Below are 14,269 nucleotides of genomic sequence, written 5' to 3'. Positions count from 1 at the left end.
TGAATATTTCAATCAGAGTTGCTTTTTTTTTTTTTCCTCCCAGGTATAATTGTACTTATGCTGTGTTCCAGGCCCAGAGCATCCTCCCCACTTTCACGGTCTCATCCCTTCAATACTCTGCTTTCTCTCTGACTTTAACTAGGGAGTGTGTGTGTTTATGAATGAGTGAGACTGAGAATGAGAGTGAGTGAGAGAGACAGAGAGAGAGACAGACAGACAGTTAGTCTGAAAGTCTTTAATTTGTAACCCTGCACTTTCTGTTTGGGCCACTTATTTGGAAATTAGTATGTGTTGTTTTGAATTGTTTGTTCATTTATTTGCTTGTTTGTTTTATAAAATGTTCGGTTTCCCTGAACATAGCTCCTATTCCTCTCCAGAGGTCCCTTTGGACCCAGTTTGGTACATTACTTAAGGTACAGACCCTAGAGGTTTACTGCTGATTTGCAGCGTTGATGACTAAGATTTCTGCTTTACGGTAGCATTCTCTTTGTGTTTTGTTAGGTAATAAAGGGCAGGAAGGAAGACAGTCTTTATGAATGTCCACTTTGACTACTAGTCACAGAGAAAGAAATGTATCTGCCAGGCCAAGAAAAGCTTGAGGTTTATACTAACAATCTGTAAGGATGCTTGCTGACACTCAAGCTCCCACCTCCCAGAGAGCCCAGGAAACCCAGCATACATAGGACATTTTTTCTTAACTGACATGTAGCTGGGAACAGAGGCTGTGGTTGCTGAGCAGTTGCCCAGGGCAGTTTGGCCACCCTGGAGAACCAAGGAAGTGGGGGAAGGGAAGGACAAAGAGCCTTCCTAGACATGCAAGCAATCACTTGAATGCTAAGGAAAACTAGGCTTGTTATGTTCACAGAATTTCCTCAATTAGAAATGTTACAACAAATTTGTCTGATGTTAATGGAAAGCACACTTATACACACATTCATAAAGTGAATGTGCATCAAAGACATTTTAAAGGGTGTTCTTTGACATCATAATTTGGGTTTGAAACATAAAGAAAACAGTGTTTAATCAACTAAGTAAGCTTTAGGGATTTTTAAAGTATGTTGGCTGATAATGATGTATGACCTTTTCCAAGGAAAGAAATGGATTTTTAATGGGTATAAACATTTAATTCCTAACCAGTCTGATTCTCCAAGAGGTATAAAATGATGTCAAGCTGACTTTTGGTCTGGAAAAAGATGGTATCTTAATATTATTTTCTAAATACCCTAGAGTAAGATATTTAAACCTGGGATTCATAGGGTTTATAGATCTCTTAAATCATAGATGACTTCAGAAATGTCTGAACAACATGAAATTATATGCAAAATTGGCAAATGTGTTTATGGAAAAGAGGTTTATAGTCTTCATCAGAGTCTCAAAGAGGTGTGGCCTAAAACAAATTAGAATTCTTAGAAACTAGTTTAGTCATCACGGTCTTACCTACAGATATTAATGAGGAGCAGACATTTGTAATTTAGGTGCACATATAACACAGGGCTTTGCAATTTTCAAACAGGTTAAACATTTCACTTAACTTGATCTAAAATTCACTGTGATTATACATTTGGATGTTAATGTTTTTGATGTCTTTTCTAAAATTATTGGATTTATTTATATGAAACTACTGTTTTTGTTAATAAAAAAAGGTCAAATACTGGCAAATATATTCAACATGTTATATTTCATGTCTGGCATTTAATCACATGCTGTTTACAGAAAATATTCAATATACTAAAAATTGTGGACAGTTATTATGAAAACATAATAATGGAAACATAACTGGTAAGGAGAAAATTTCATAGTCCTCATTGATAGGAAGACCAGCAGTATAAACAGATCAGAAAAGGATCTGATTTTTACATGTTAGGGCCAATCTAAAAACTTAGAGCTAAATAAGTCAAGTGTCTTTAAATTATGTTTAGAAATGAATCAATAAATGAAACCGGAAGCTATCAATAAATATCAATAAATGTTAGTAATTATATGAATAATAATTCTTTAATTTGGGGGTAGGTGCTGGGGACTGAACCCAGGGCCTTCTGCATTCTAGGCAAGTACTCTACCACTGGGCTACAACCCAATACAGTTCTCTCATCTTTGAAGTAAAAAAAATATTTTTTCCTAACGTTATTCAATTACTTAAACCAGTTGTTTATTTTATATGGAAATGAAAATGCTTTGTAACTATCCCACCTTCACTGAAGATCTAGGAAAGCAAAGTGAGGAAAAGAAAAGTTGAAAAAAAAATCGTTATATTAAGTAGACTGTCAAGGCCTGGCATATAGTAAGAGCTCAAAAAATATTTGGTGAATGTATTGAAGTTTTTTGACTGAGGGCTACATGTTACTAATCTTTTTCAAAGAACTACTAATGTAAATACCAGACATATAACCAAATCCACCAGTGTGTTAAAGTCAGATTTTCTGATACTTACCTCAGTAGAGTTGTGATACTGAATGAAAGTTGCAGAAATGGCATGGCTGAAGGGGTCCCCTGCCTTGGTTACCATGTCCTGTCTCACAAGAAGAGCCAGATCCACTAACTAGAGGATCAAAGCAATGAAAATAATCATGAATATCATATTAAAGTGGTGAATTCAAAAGCAATACATTCCAAATGTTATTGATAATACTGTGTCTAAAAATCTGTATTGTGGACACAAACACAGACTTTCACTAACTGATTAATGGACCCACTCATGAATACAAATGGTATATTTTGACTTTATAGGGAAGTGGTTCTCAAAGCTCATTTTAGAATCAGTAGAGAAGCATTTTAAAATACAGATTTTGGGGCTATATGCCCAGATATTCTAATTTAGTAGGTCTGTTCTAAGTGGGTAGTCTAGGAGTTCCCACTGTAAACATGTACCACAGAGATGCCAACACTTGGAGAAACTGGTAGAGGGCAGAGATCCCAGATTCAGATTTTGTTGAGCACTAGGAGACCTCATTACCTAGAAAGGCATTTTTCAAACTTCAAACATTATCTCTAAAGGCAGATAAGGACTTAAGAGTTCAATATCAAGAACAAGTAGTCTTTTTCTACCCTAACAACAGCCAGAGCTGAGGATGCAAAGAAACATAATTGAAGTAAATTCCAGAAAATGATATAATTGTCACAGAAGAGAACTCATGGTTGGTAGAGCAGTTGGTTTAAGTAGAACTGATCAAGGACAGAAATGAGAAGAAACCAGCTCTGTGTGGTTTGATATAACAGTTTAGAAATCTTACCTGTGCCACTGTTTCATATGCTAAATATGCTAAAATTTCCATAGCAACAACATTGGGTTTTATCTCCATGCTACTGCAGTCCAACCAGTCTCGAAATTTGGAAGCTTTTTTTGCTAGTCATTAAAAAAAAAAGTGGAAAATTTTAATTTTTCAAGTATCTTAACCCTGCATATACTTACCACAAAATGAAAAACACCTTTCCTGAGAACTGCATGGAAAAAATAACTCTCATAAAAGCAATGTTTTTGATTTCATATGATGAATATCATTATCTAGGTTTTCTAGTCCCCAAAATACAAGTTTTCCCAGGCGTGGTGGCACAGGTCTCTAATCTCAGAGACACAAGAGGCTGAGGTAGGAGGATTGCAAGTTCGAGGCCAGCCTCAACAACTTAGGGAGACTCTAAGCAATTTAGGAAGACTCCGTTTCAAAATAAAATATTAAAATGGGCTGGGGCTATGACTCAGTGGTTAAGTGCCCCTGGGTTCAATGTCTGGTACATCACTACCCCCTGCACCCCCAAGGAAAAGAAAAGATGTAAAAGTTTCAGCCCTTGGTTACAAAGCAACACAATGGCTGCTTTTAAGATATATATCCCTATGCATTTGGGTCCTTTATTTTTTTTTAATTTTTATTTATTTATTTATTTATTTATTTTTTGCGGTACTGGGGATCGAACTCAGGGCCTTGTGCTTGTGAGGCAAGCACTCTACCAGCTGAGCTATCTCCCAGCCCTGGGTCCTTTATTTTGTATCTGGCTAAACGACTGAAAGTTTAGTAACTTTTCATATTGCTTCAGAATGTGTTACCACTGGCCACTGCTTAAGTTAGAGCAATAAAGAATTATTTGCTTGATGTAACGTTTTTATTTTATTATTTTATTTTTGGTACTGGAAATCGAACACAGGGGTGCTAAACCACTCAACCACACCCCCAGACCTTTTTCAGTTTGATACAGGGTCTCTCTAAGTTGCTTAGGGCCTCTTTAGTTGCTGAGGCTAGCTCTGACTTGCAACCCTCCCGCCTCAGCCTCCAGAGTTGCTGGGATTACAGGCATTCACAACCATGCTGGCTTGGTGTACCTATAGTTTATATGCACAGAAAAAAAAAAAAAAAAAAAAACAAAGAACTAGAAGAGCCTGTGTTGAAGAAAGGAACATACAGAAACTGCACATCTAATACTTTTCAAAATGTGTCTATTACTAGAAAAGATTCAATGTTGTACATTTATAATTAAATAAAAAAGTTGATATCTGACCTGATTTAAACTTGTAGCTATGTTTTCCAGAATAAGATGTCCAAATCTTAAACCTGACTCTCAAAACCATTCAGGCTAATTCCAGCCTGCCTTTACATTACTTCCCTATTTAGCTGTCACGTGGCCTTGAGCATAACCCTTTTCGAGGTCATTCCTGCTTCTTTCCTTCCATGGACTGCTCTCCCATCTCTCTCTGTTACTCATATGAATTATGACCATACAGGCCACCCATATACTTCCCCACTCTAGCCATGTATTGAAATCATCACCTATCTTTCACATGTGCTTATCATTTCTCAAACCATATTATATGTTCTTTGTGGGCAAAGACCATGACTCAAGTCTCTTTGCATACCTAACAGAATCATGCATATATGGAACCAAGAAATATAGGGAATCTTCAATTAAATATCTCCAAACTGCCACAGTCCTAAGAAAAAATCTAATTTGATATAGAGCTTTCCCTAGACATTACTAATTTAACTAGTAACCTAAAGGGAAAATAACTTATAACGAAGATTTTTATCAAATCTACATGATTTTTTTTTTAAAAAAACCTACTTACTGTTCTTTAGATTAACATGATTCCATTGGTCTACAAAACACTTACTAGTAACTCAGAGCATGGCATTTTGATCCTTATAGATAGAATCTTCATGAATTTCATATACAGAAGAGTTTTGTTTTAAATAAATCACAGAGGACATGCAATCCTGCTGTATCTAAAGCTGTCAAATGTGGAAGAATTACAATAAGCTCCCTTAAAGTTACCTCCCTATGATAACTCATCTTCCACATATTCTCACATGCAACTTTCCATCTACCTAGTAAGTTGAAACAGTTCATGAACACTTGCTAGACATCTGTGGAATACTTCTGAAGTTAATGTCACCAGGGAGCAATCTGGCAAGATCAATGAAATGTACCTTATTCACTTCCCCTTTGACAAATCATTAGGAACACAGAAACAGGTATTGAGTTACTATGCTCTAAAATTTTTATTTTGAAAGTCAAGAAAAGGATGATTATTAGTATTCAGTCAGACCTATGTAAATAAGCAAAAGAATTAGTAGCTTCCTTGCTGGACTGTAAGCACAGGAACAAGGACTATGAATCCCCATTGTATCCCCAGAAAATAAAATAAGGCCTGGCCTTAGTAGAATCACAAAAAATATTTCTCAAAGAAATGAATGAAGGATGAATGAAAAAAGGTATTTCTTTAACAAAAGGCAGAGTCCAAACTTTTCTATGTATCAAAAAAGATTTCACAGAGGTCCCACAAACCACTTGCATTACTGCTGTTCTACCAACAGGTGAACATTCTCTGAGTCAATTCCTTCCCTGTCATCTGGAAAATGACTGCTTCAGAGACTGATGCTTCCAGGGTATTATTAGCAAGAGGCACAATGATCCACAGCTGTTAACAGTTTGTTTTCATCAAGAGGTGAGGGGGCTTCTGAACAAATGAGTTTCTTCTTTGCTCCTCTTTCCATTGTATCAGGAAAATGGGTAATATGGAAATTGACTAATAGTTTAAGTAGAATCCTGAACAATGCCCAAAAGTTTCTAGTATTATCAGCTTTCGAAGACTACCTGAGTTTTCAGTCCAGGATACACTCAGAACAACTTTACATTATTTCATACAGAAATTTAAGGTTAATTTCATACACTTTTTATCTTATCGATGATTACTAGCCAATTTAAGTTTCTAGCAATATTCTATCCTCCCACTCCTGCCTAATATTTCATGATTTCTATTACATCTGTTCTTACCAAGAATTCTATGACTTCGACCTCTTCAAAATCACTACTCTGCATTAATTGAAAATAGCCTTCCTCGGAGGGTATTCCCCTGGAACCTTCAGAGTAAGGGTTCCTTATTCCCTTCTTTCTATACATATTCACTGGGCAGCTGCTGTTAGCTAGCCTGCTCATTTCCCAATAGCAGAGGGCATTCAGGCAATGTCTTCATTCTCTTGAAGTTTCTCTCATAAGAAACATACAGAACAAGTCAAAGGCAATCATTTAATTATGGCAAGAAAATAAAGCCATTTTAAGACAAAAATGAGTGCTTCAAGCATTAAGAGTCTCAGAAATAATGATATTAGGCCAAAAGGAAAGTTTAAATTTCTAATATTTTTAAATATTTGAAAAAATTAAAAATAGTAACTGAAAAGGCATAATAGAATATAGAATATATAAACTAGTAGAGGAAAATGAAATGAATAAAACCACAGGAATCCAACAGAACATAGAAAAGGAGGGGGGAAAGCAAAAACAAACAAACAAACAAAAAAAACCCAAAAAAAACACAGTATATTTAAAACACAAAATATAACAGCATATATAAACTCAAATGTATCAGTGATTAGATATAATGTGAGATCATCAATTAAAATAGAGACTCTTTGAACTGATTGACTAAAAAAATTCTAGATATTAATTGTTCAGAAAAGCTAAAAATAAAAGTTGAAAGAATTGGAATATGATTTACTAAACAAACCATAATTAAAGAAGTTTTGTGAGTCAATGTTAATGTTAGATTTTAAAAGATTTAGCCAGGTGGGGGTGCACACACCTCTAATCCGAGCAACTTGGGAGGCTAAGGCAGGAGGATTGCAAGTTTAAGATCAGCCAACTTAGTGAGACCCTGTCTCAAAAAAGGAAGGGATGGTGGTAGCTGGGGATGTGGCTCTGGGTTCAGTTCCCAGTACTTAAGAAAAAAAAAGAGCCAGGCACAGTGGTACAGTGTGCTTGCTTGCTTGTATTCCTAGAAGCTCAGGAGGTTAAGGCAGTAGGATCATGAGTTCAAAGTCAGTCTCAGCAAAAGTGAGGTGCTAAGCAACTCAGTGAGACCCTGTCTCTAAATAAAATACAAAATAGGGCTAGGGATAAAATACAAAATGTGGCTCAGGGGTCAAATGCACCTGAGTTCAATCCCCCGTACCAAAAGAGAGAGAGAAAGAGAGAGAGAGAGAGAGAGAGAGAGAGAGGGAGAGAGAGAGAGAGAGAGAGAGAGAGAGAGAGAGAGATTTTTTAAAAACCTTAAGGAAAATGACTATCTGACTTATCTAAACATACAAACTTATCTAAACATACAGACCAAGAGAGAGATCCTAGATGGCAGAACAGAGGAGGTCATGTTCCTGGCTGCTTTGTGGCATGAAACCAAGAAAGCAGACAGGCAGCTTTTCCACAAGGTGGGTGAACAAATAAAAGGGATAAGGGAACTTTACTGGAACCTAAAACTGAACTTTCAGAGCAGATCAGGAGGTTGGATATAACAAAATAAGGAAAAAAATTCCCTGTGGAATAGCCATTGCTACAGCCAGGTCAGAAACTCCAGCCAGAAGGGTCCCCCCGTGAGCATAGTGGAGGGACAAGGAATTAAAGGAAACTGCATTTCTGGAAGGCAGGCCCTAGGTATCTGGAAGGACATGCTGCATGATATCGAGCATGGGGAAAGAAGCTGTCATCTCTCCAGGTAGCCTGTGGAGGACAAAGGAAGAAACCATTTTGCACCTGCAGTGTGGGGGCCTACAACTGAGGAAGCCAATTCCTGGCAAACCCCAATTTGGCCCAAAATACAGGTCCAGTAAACACATACTGCACAAGAGTGTGCTTAAGTTGAGCAGAAGAAAATCAAACATGGAGAGAGGTTTACACAAGGACAAATGGTCTTGGAAACCCAGCAGACTCTATCCCCTCCCCCTCCAATTTGATTGCTTGCAGGACTGGCTGGGAGAGAGGAGTCTGGCCTGGAACTTAGAAGGGTAGGGGCAGAGAGATTGTTTTGGAGACTGAATCAGAGACCAGGAAACATGGGGTCTGCAGGTGACATAGGGTATTAAGAATTGGCTCCCCCACCACATGAGTGGAACCCAGGGGAGCTCTGGGGTAAAGTCCTCCAGCATGGACCAGCATGTACTGGGACCTGGAGGCGCAATGATTTAAAATCTCCAGACCAATTAGTCTTCAGCCTGCTTCCAGGAATTCTGCCTATAGAACTACCTCTCTCTCACTCCAGCAATCTAGAGGATGAAGCACCACACTCCAGAAGATCCCAACTAAAACTGCTGGGAAGAGAAGCTGAGAATATTTTAAACTCCAATGGAAAGAATTCCTTAACTTTTCATCAAGATTTTTAAAAAATTATTTTTCACTGTTTAATTGTGACCTTAATGGTACATGGACATTTATACAGTTTCCTATTTTATTTTCCTTCTCATCTTCAACATTTTGAAGCCAGATACTTAACATGAATTAGTTTTTTTGTGAACTAGGATGTTTGATTAGTATATTTTAGTTTTGTTTTGTATTCTTTTATTTTTAATTTATTTAAATTTTTGCTTTATATATTTTTTTCTCCTACCTACCTGTTTCATTTGATTCTCTCTTTTCTTCTAACAGTCAATCTCTATTGTTCTATCACTCTTCTTTTAATCTTTTACTTCTGTCTTCTTTTCTCCTCTCTCATAATCATCACATCCTACATCACTCCTGTTCTGTCTCTGTCCACCATTTGAATATGTAAAGACTTTTGCAAACTTGCTATTTTTATTATAGGCATTAACTGATCATATCATTTCTGTTTACTGTGATAATTAACATGGTAGACATTATAGTAGAAACTATTTGGTTCAATGCTGTAAACTGTTTGCATTGGTTGTTGTTATTATTTGTCTCCCCCTATAACAGTGAGGTATTGGAAACTTCAAGGACAATATAAGTCTACAGGATAGAAACTCTACTGCCTTAGATCCATACTATTGGATGGACAGACACATAAACAACATAAAAAAGCAAGGGACCAAATTGCCCCAAACAAACCAAGATAATCCAATACCAGAGTCCATCAACACCATAGTGGAAGAAATGCCAGAGAAGGAGTTTACAATATACATAGTTAAACTGATCTGCAAAGTACAGGATGATATAAGAGAGTAAACACAGGCACCAAAAGATTACTTCAATAAAGAGACAGATTCTGAAAAAAAGAAAAAAAATAACCAAATTCTTCAAATGAAGGAAACAATAAGCCAAATTAAAAATTCAACAGAAGGCATCACCAACAGACTAGACCACTTGGAAGACAGAACCTCAGGCAATGAAGACAAACTATGTTATCTTGAAAACAATTGACCACGCAAAGAAGACATGAAGAAACCATGAACAGAACTTCCAAGAATTATGGGATAACATGAAAAAAAAAAAAAAAACAAGTTTAAGATTCATCAAGATAGACGAAGGCACGGAGATAGAAACCAAAGTAATGCACAATCTTTTCAATGAAATAATATCAAAAAATTTCTAAAATCTAAAGAATGAAATGGGAAATCAAATACAAGAGGCTTAGAGGAATCCAAATGTGCAAAATAATAACAGATTCACATCAAGGCACATTATAATGAAATTGCCTAGGATACAGAAAAAGGGCTTCACATTTGAAGATGAAATAAAAACCTTCCATGATAAATAAAAATTAAAAGAATTCACAACTAGAAAGCCTGCACTTCAGAACATTCTCAGCAAAATATTCCATGAAGATGAAATGAAAAAAAACAGTAAAAATCAAGAAAGGGAGGAACTACACTAAAGGTCTAGTCAATCAAAGGAGAAACTGATTCAATTTAAAAACGTCATAGACAAAGACATCCACAGACTGAAGGTGGTTGTTTCGATAGCTCCCTTTCCATCGATATTAATTTTTTCTTGCTTTTTTTTTTATTAGAAGTCTTCTATATCATTACCCTCTCCAGCAAAGTGAGGACGTTTAAAATCTCCATATATGATTATGGATTTGTCTTTCTAGTTAATTAACTTTTCATATATTTTGAAATTTTGTTATTACGTACATACACATTTAGGATTATTATACTTTCTTGAAGAAGTTACCCTATTATGGTTATGAAAGGTTCCTCTTTATCTCTGAAAATACTTTTTCTTGAAGTTGATTTTATATTAATAGCTCTACTTCAGATTTCTCATGCTTACTTTTCCCTTCTTTTGCTTTTAAACTATTGGTGTACTGATATTTAAAGTGTGACATATGTATAAAGCACATAGTTACTGTTTGCTTTTTGAACATGTTGAACATTTTACAACTTTTAATTACAATAGCTAGTTAATTTGTATTTAAATTAATTATTTATATTGTTGAAAAAAAAAGAACAGCTTACATGAAGGTCAGTGGAAAATTAGGTAAATAAATGATAGGTTTGACTATGAATATTTTGGAAAATTGGCTGAATAGTCCTGCAGTCAGACTCAGAGAGAAGATTGCTGGAATGTTGTTGTTGCAATTGTTCATTCTCTCATTTATCACATGGTATATAGAAACAGATTTATTTTGTTGTTTGTTAACACTTTTTATTTTGCAAATAAAATTTATATATACATATAGGCAATCTCTTAGGTATTACATTATGGTTTTAATGTGAAATTCTCTGACATCAAATAGTGCTGGGTATTTTTTCATATGCTTATTTGCCATTTGGTTATCCTCTTAAGTGAAATACCTGTTTATGTGTTTTGTTAATTTTTAACTGCATTATGCTGATTGTTCAGTTTTCCAGTCTTTCTTTGAATATTTTGTAAATAAGTATGTGTAATGCAAATGTTTTCACAGTCAAAAAAAAAAGAAGTCAGGCACAGAAGGACAAATGCCACACATTCTGACTTACATGTGGGTGTTAGTGCTGATTTCCTAGGGAGAGAGAACAGAAAATGGTGATCAGAGCTTCAGAAGATGTGGAAGAAAGGAGGGGTGTTAACAGGTACAGAAGTAAAATGGGATAGAAGTGACTTCTAACGTTCTACAGCAAAGTAGAATAACTATGGTTGACAATAATTGAGAGATATTTCAAAATGAGAAGATTCTGAATGTTCCCAACAAAAAGAAATGATAAATATTTGAAAACAAAATATTTGAGGTGGTTGATATACCAGTTGACCTGATCTGATTATATATTGTGTACATGTACTGAAATATCACACTGAATTATTCCCCACACCAAAAAATAAAAACAAAAACAAAAACAGACCAAGAGCCTTAGTCATCACTGAACTGGTGTTGGAAAGATGTTTTGCTCCACTGCCCACAAAGTGATACACTCATTATATTAAAATGAACCAATAATACCAGAAATTTCTGTGAACAAGTACTTAAGAAGACATACATGGCAGAATCATAATTCCTATATTCTGGTAATTATTTATCAGAAGAAGGAAAAGTACCTAACACTCTAACCAGTATGGAATGTTTTTCTAAATTTGGTAACTCACTTGGACAAAGTATTCTCAACCTCAGTATTCTGTCATACAAAACAGATTATTCTACCAAGGTTTCATAATGAAGCCTCTATGGACACTGATTGAACAAATATTTTTAAATGACTGAATTCCTTCTTCCTATAGAAAAGAAAAATTAAGCATAATATACTATTTTTATTAAATCATTTTATAGAGGAATAATATTAATTTTTAATCTAGTTTTTGTGTTAAAAGTAAAAAGTGAACAAAAATCTGATTTTCAAATGAAAGGCATGAGAATTTCAGATTGTCAGTTTTAGTGTTAAATACTACTTCTGTTAATTTAAGTGAATTAAATTTAAAATATGATTTAAAAATAGTTATATTGCACCAAATGTCATTTTATAAACTTGAGATTCATACTTATAAAAGACTTGAATGCCATTTTTAAACCTAAAAATTACAATACAAAAGCCTCTCATTTGCTGAAATTGCCATGATCTGAAGTGTCATTTACTTAATGTTTCACAGATGTATGATGCCAAATTGTTAGACTGAAAAGTATATTTAGTTAGGAAAACAATCTTCCAATACATGTTTTCCTAAATTTTACTCACATTTACATGGGGGCACTGTTTGAAATGTGTCATTTATTTGCACTTTATGATCTATAAATGAAGCTCTCTTTTTTTCCAAATCAAATATGGTGTTATTATGATGAGATAACAGCTTTTTGTTTAAAGACATCATTGTTTCTACAGTCCCTCAAATCAGGGTCATGTGCTACTTTGTCATATTTTTAACTGGACTTTTCATCACACTTTCACTCTGACATTTACCCCAAGAGCTTTAGTCATCACTGAACTGTTGCTGTAAAGATGTTTTGCTCCAAATCCAGCTTATTACCATGAGTCTTTATGTACTTTTAATAAGCTGGTATTCAATGATGGGAAAGAACTATTAATACTGGTAGGTTATTCATGTTAGGGGGGCATGGACTAATGAATTTGGCTAATGCCGAATGCATGCCACAGCAGGAGGTTAAAGACAAAAATGGAAAAGACTATTGATATGCTCATTTGCGGAAATATGAATATGCATAAAGGCAAAGTTTGGTATTTACAATTAACAGTGGGGATGTGTAAATGTCATGACTGTACTATTAGAGTCTGTTGTGGGTCAACTAGAGTCAGCAATACTAGCGTAAATATGACTAAGAAGCTGGAAAATAAATTAAAATGATAATTTTTCTGACTAAAGGTAATGTGAATAATTAACAATTCTATATTACTAGTGCCCTTTAAAATCTCTTAATAGTATTAACTGCAAAACAGTAGAATGTGGTAAAATTTATAGGCTCCCCAAAATGAGGGTTGTTTCTGTAACAGCTACAACTATGTATATATTAAATACACCAATTTCTAAGGAAGAAAGAGCGTGCCACAGTTTTGTGCATCTGTAACATAAAATCTTATACATTGACATATAATTAGGCAGTTAAATGCTTACTTACAGAAGCTTAATTGTCGACTTTCACAGAATTCTGCATATTGAGCTGAATCCATACTTCGAGTCTGTCTTTCTGCCCTCTGATGATAAAAATAAAAAGACAAAAAGTTTTCAAGGAAGTAGACTATTACATACATATTCACAGCTAAAACTTAAGTTTGAAGTATTATCTGCTATTCTTACCCCAGGCAAACAGGTAAGTACTACCAAGTGCTACATTATATACTATGACAAATAAAATTATGACAAGTAATAGTAGTTGTAAAACTTGCTTCTTTTGGAAATAAAGTTTAAAATATTATTTCTACTTCATTATTGAAACTAAAATTAAAGGACCGAATTTCTTAGACTACGTGCTTCTAAAGTTTCTTATTAGACTATCCTTTTAAAGGAAAAAACAAAACAAAACCGTGAGGGGATAATAAACCAACCAAACAAACAAAAACTATTATTAACTATTATTGTTCATCTGTTTTAAAGCTGTAATTTTTTTCAATGTTAGTCAATGGACTCAGCAAATGAAATCCATATTTCCCCTTAGAACTTGGTGCCACAGTTAACAAATCCTTTTTAAATTGCAAAGGAAAAAGAAAAAAAAAAAAAAAGAGTAAACACAACACATATCCTTTAATCTGAGTCCAGGTATGATTCACAGTTTGGTATAGTTTCATTCGTGGGTTTTTGATTCAGTATAGCAGATGTTTGCTGCTTCACTGTCCCACAAGAGGTAGGATAATTATAATTCACCCATGGTTTGGTGGGAAAGAATATGACCACTTCCGCTTCCTTGGTAAGGAGAGCATTTTGAAATGAGACAGGCTGGTACTTCTTGGAATGAGTTTCTGGCCTATAAAGAAAAAAAAAATCCCTGAGATTTTTTTTTTTTTTTCCTGCTGTGGAAGGACTTTCAGCAAGTTATCTTTATCATAGTTGTTGGAGCACATAAGGACTACTTCCTCTAATTTCTGTGGGTATTTTTGTATTTTTAAAACTGAAATCATTTTTTTTGGTTTAATTTTAG

General features: G+C 34.8%; 1 protein-coding gene across 7 annotated transcripts in view; it reads right to left on the bottom strand.

Moving 5' to 3' along the window:
- Positions 1–14,269, bottom strand: part of Supt3h (SPT3 homolog, SAGA and STAGA complex component) — a 487,114-nt gene that overhangs the window by 98,705 nt on the left and 374,140 nt on the right. For all 7 annotated transcript variants that reach the window (XM_047559654.1, XM_047559657.1, XM_047559656.1 and 4 more), the window contains exons 7-9: positions 13,253–13,328; positions 3,231–3,343; positions 2,432–2,539 (exon numbers count right to left, since the gene is read on the bottom strand). In XM_047559654.1, coding sequence (XP_047415610.1) covers positions 2,432–2,539; positions 3,231–3,343; positions 13,253–13,328 — 297 coding nt within the window. The remainder of the gene's footprint in view (positions 1–2,431; positions 2,540–3,230; positions 3,344–13,252; positions 13,329–14,269) is intronic.

The sequence above is a fragment of the Sciurus carolinensis genome, chromosome 7 (genome assembly GCF_902686445.1).
Source record: "Sciurus carolinensis chromosome 7, mSciCar1.2, whole genome shotgun sequence".
Lineage (NCBI taxonomy): Eukaryota > Metazoa > Chordata > Mammalia > Rodentia > Sciuridae > Sciurus > Sciurus carolinensis.
This window is presented reverse-complemented; position numbering and strand designations above follow the sequence as displayed.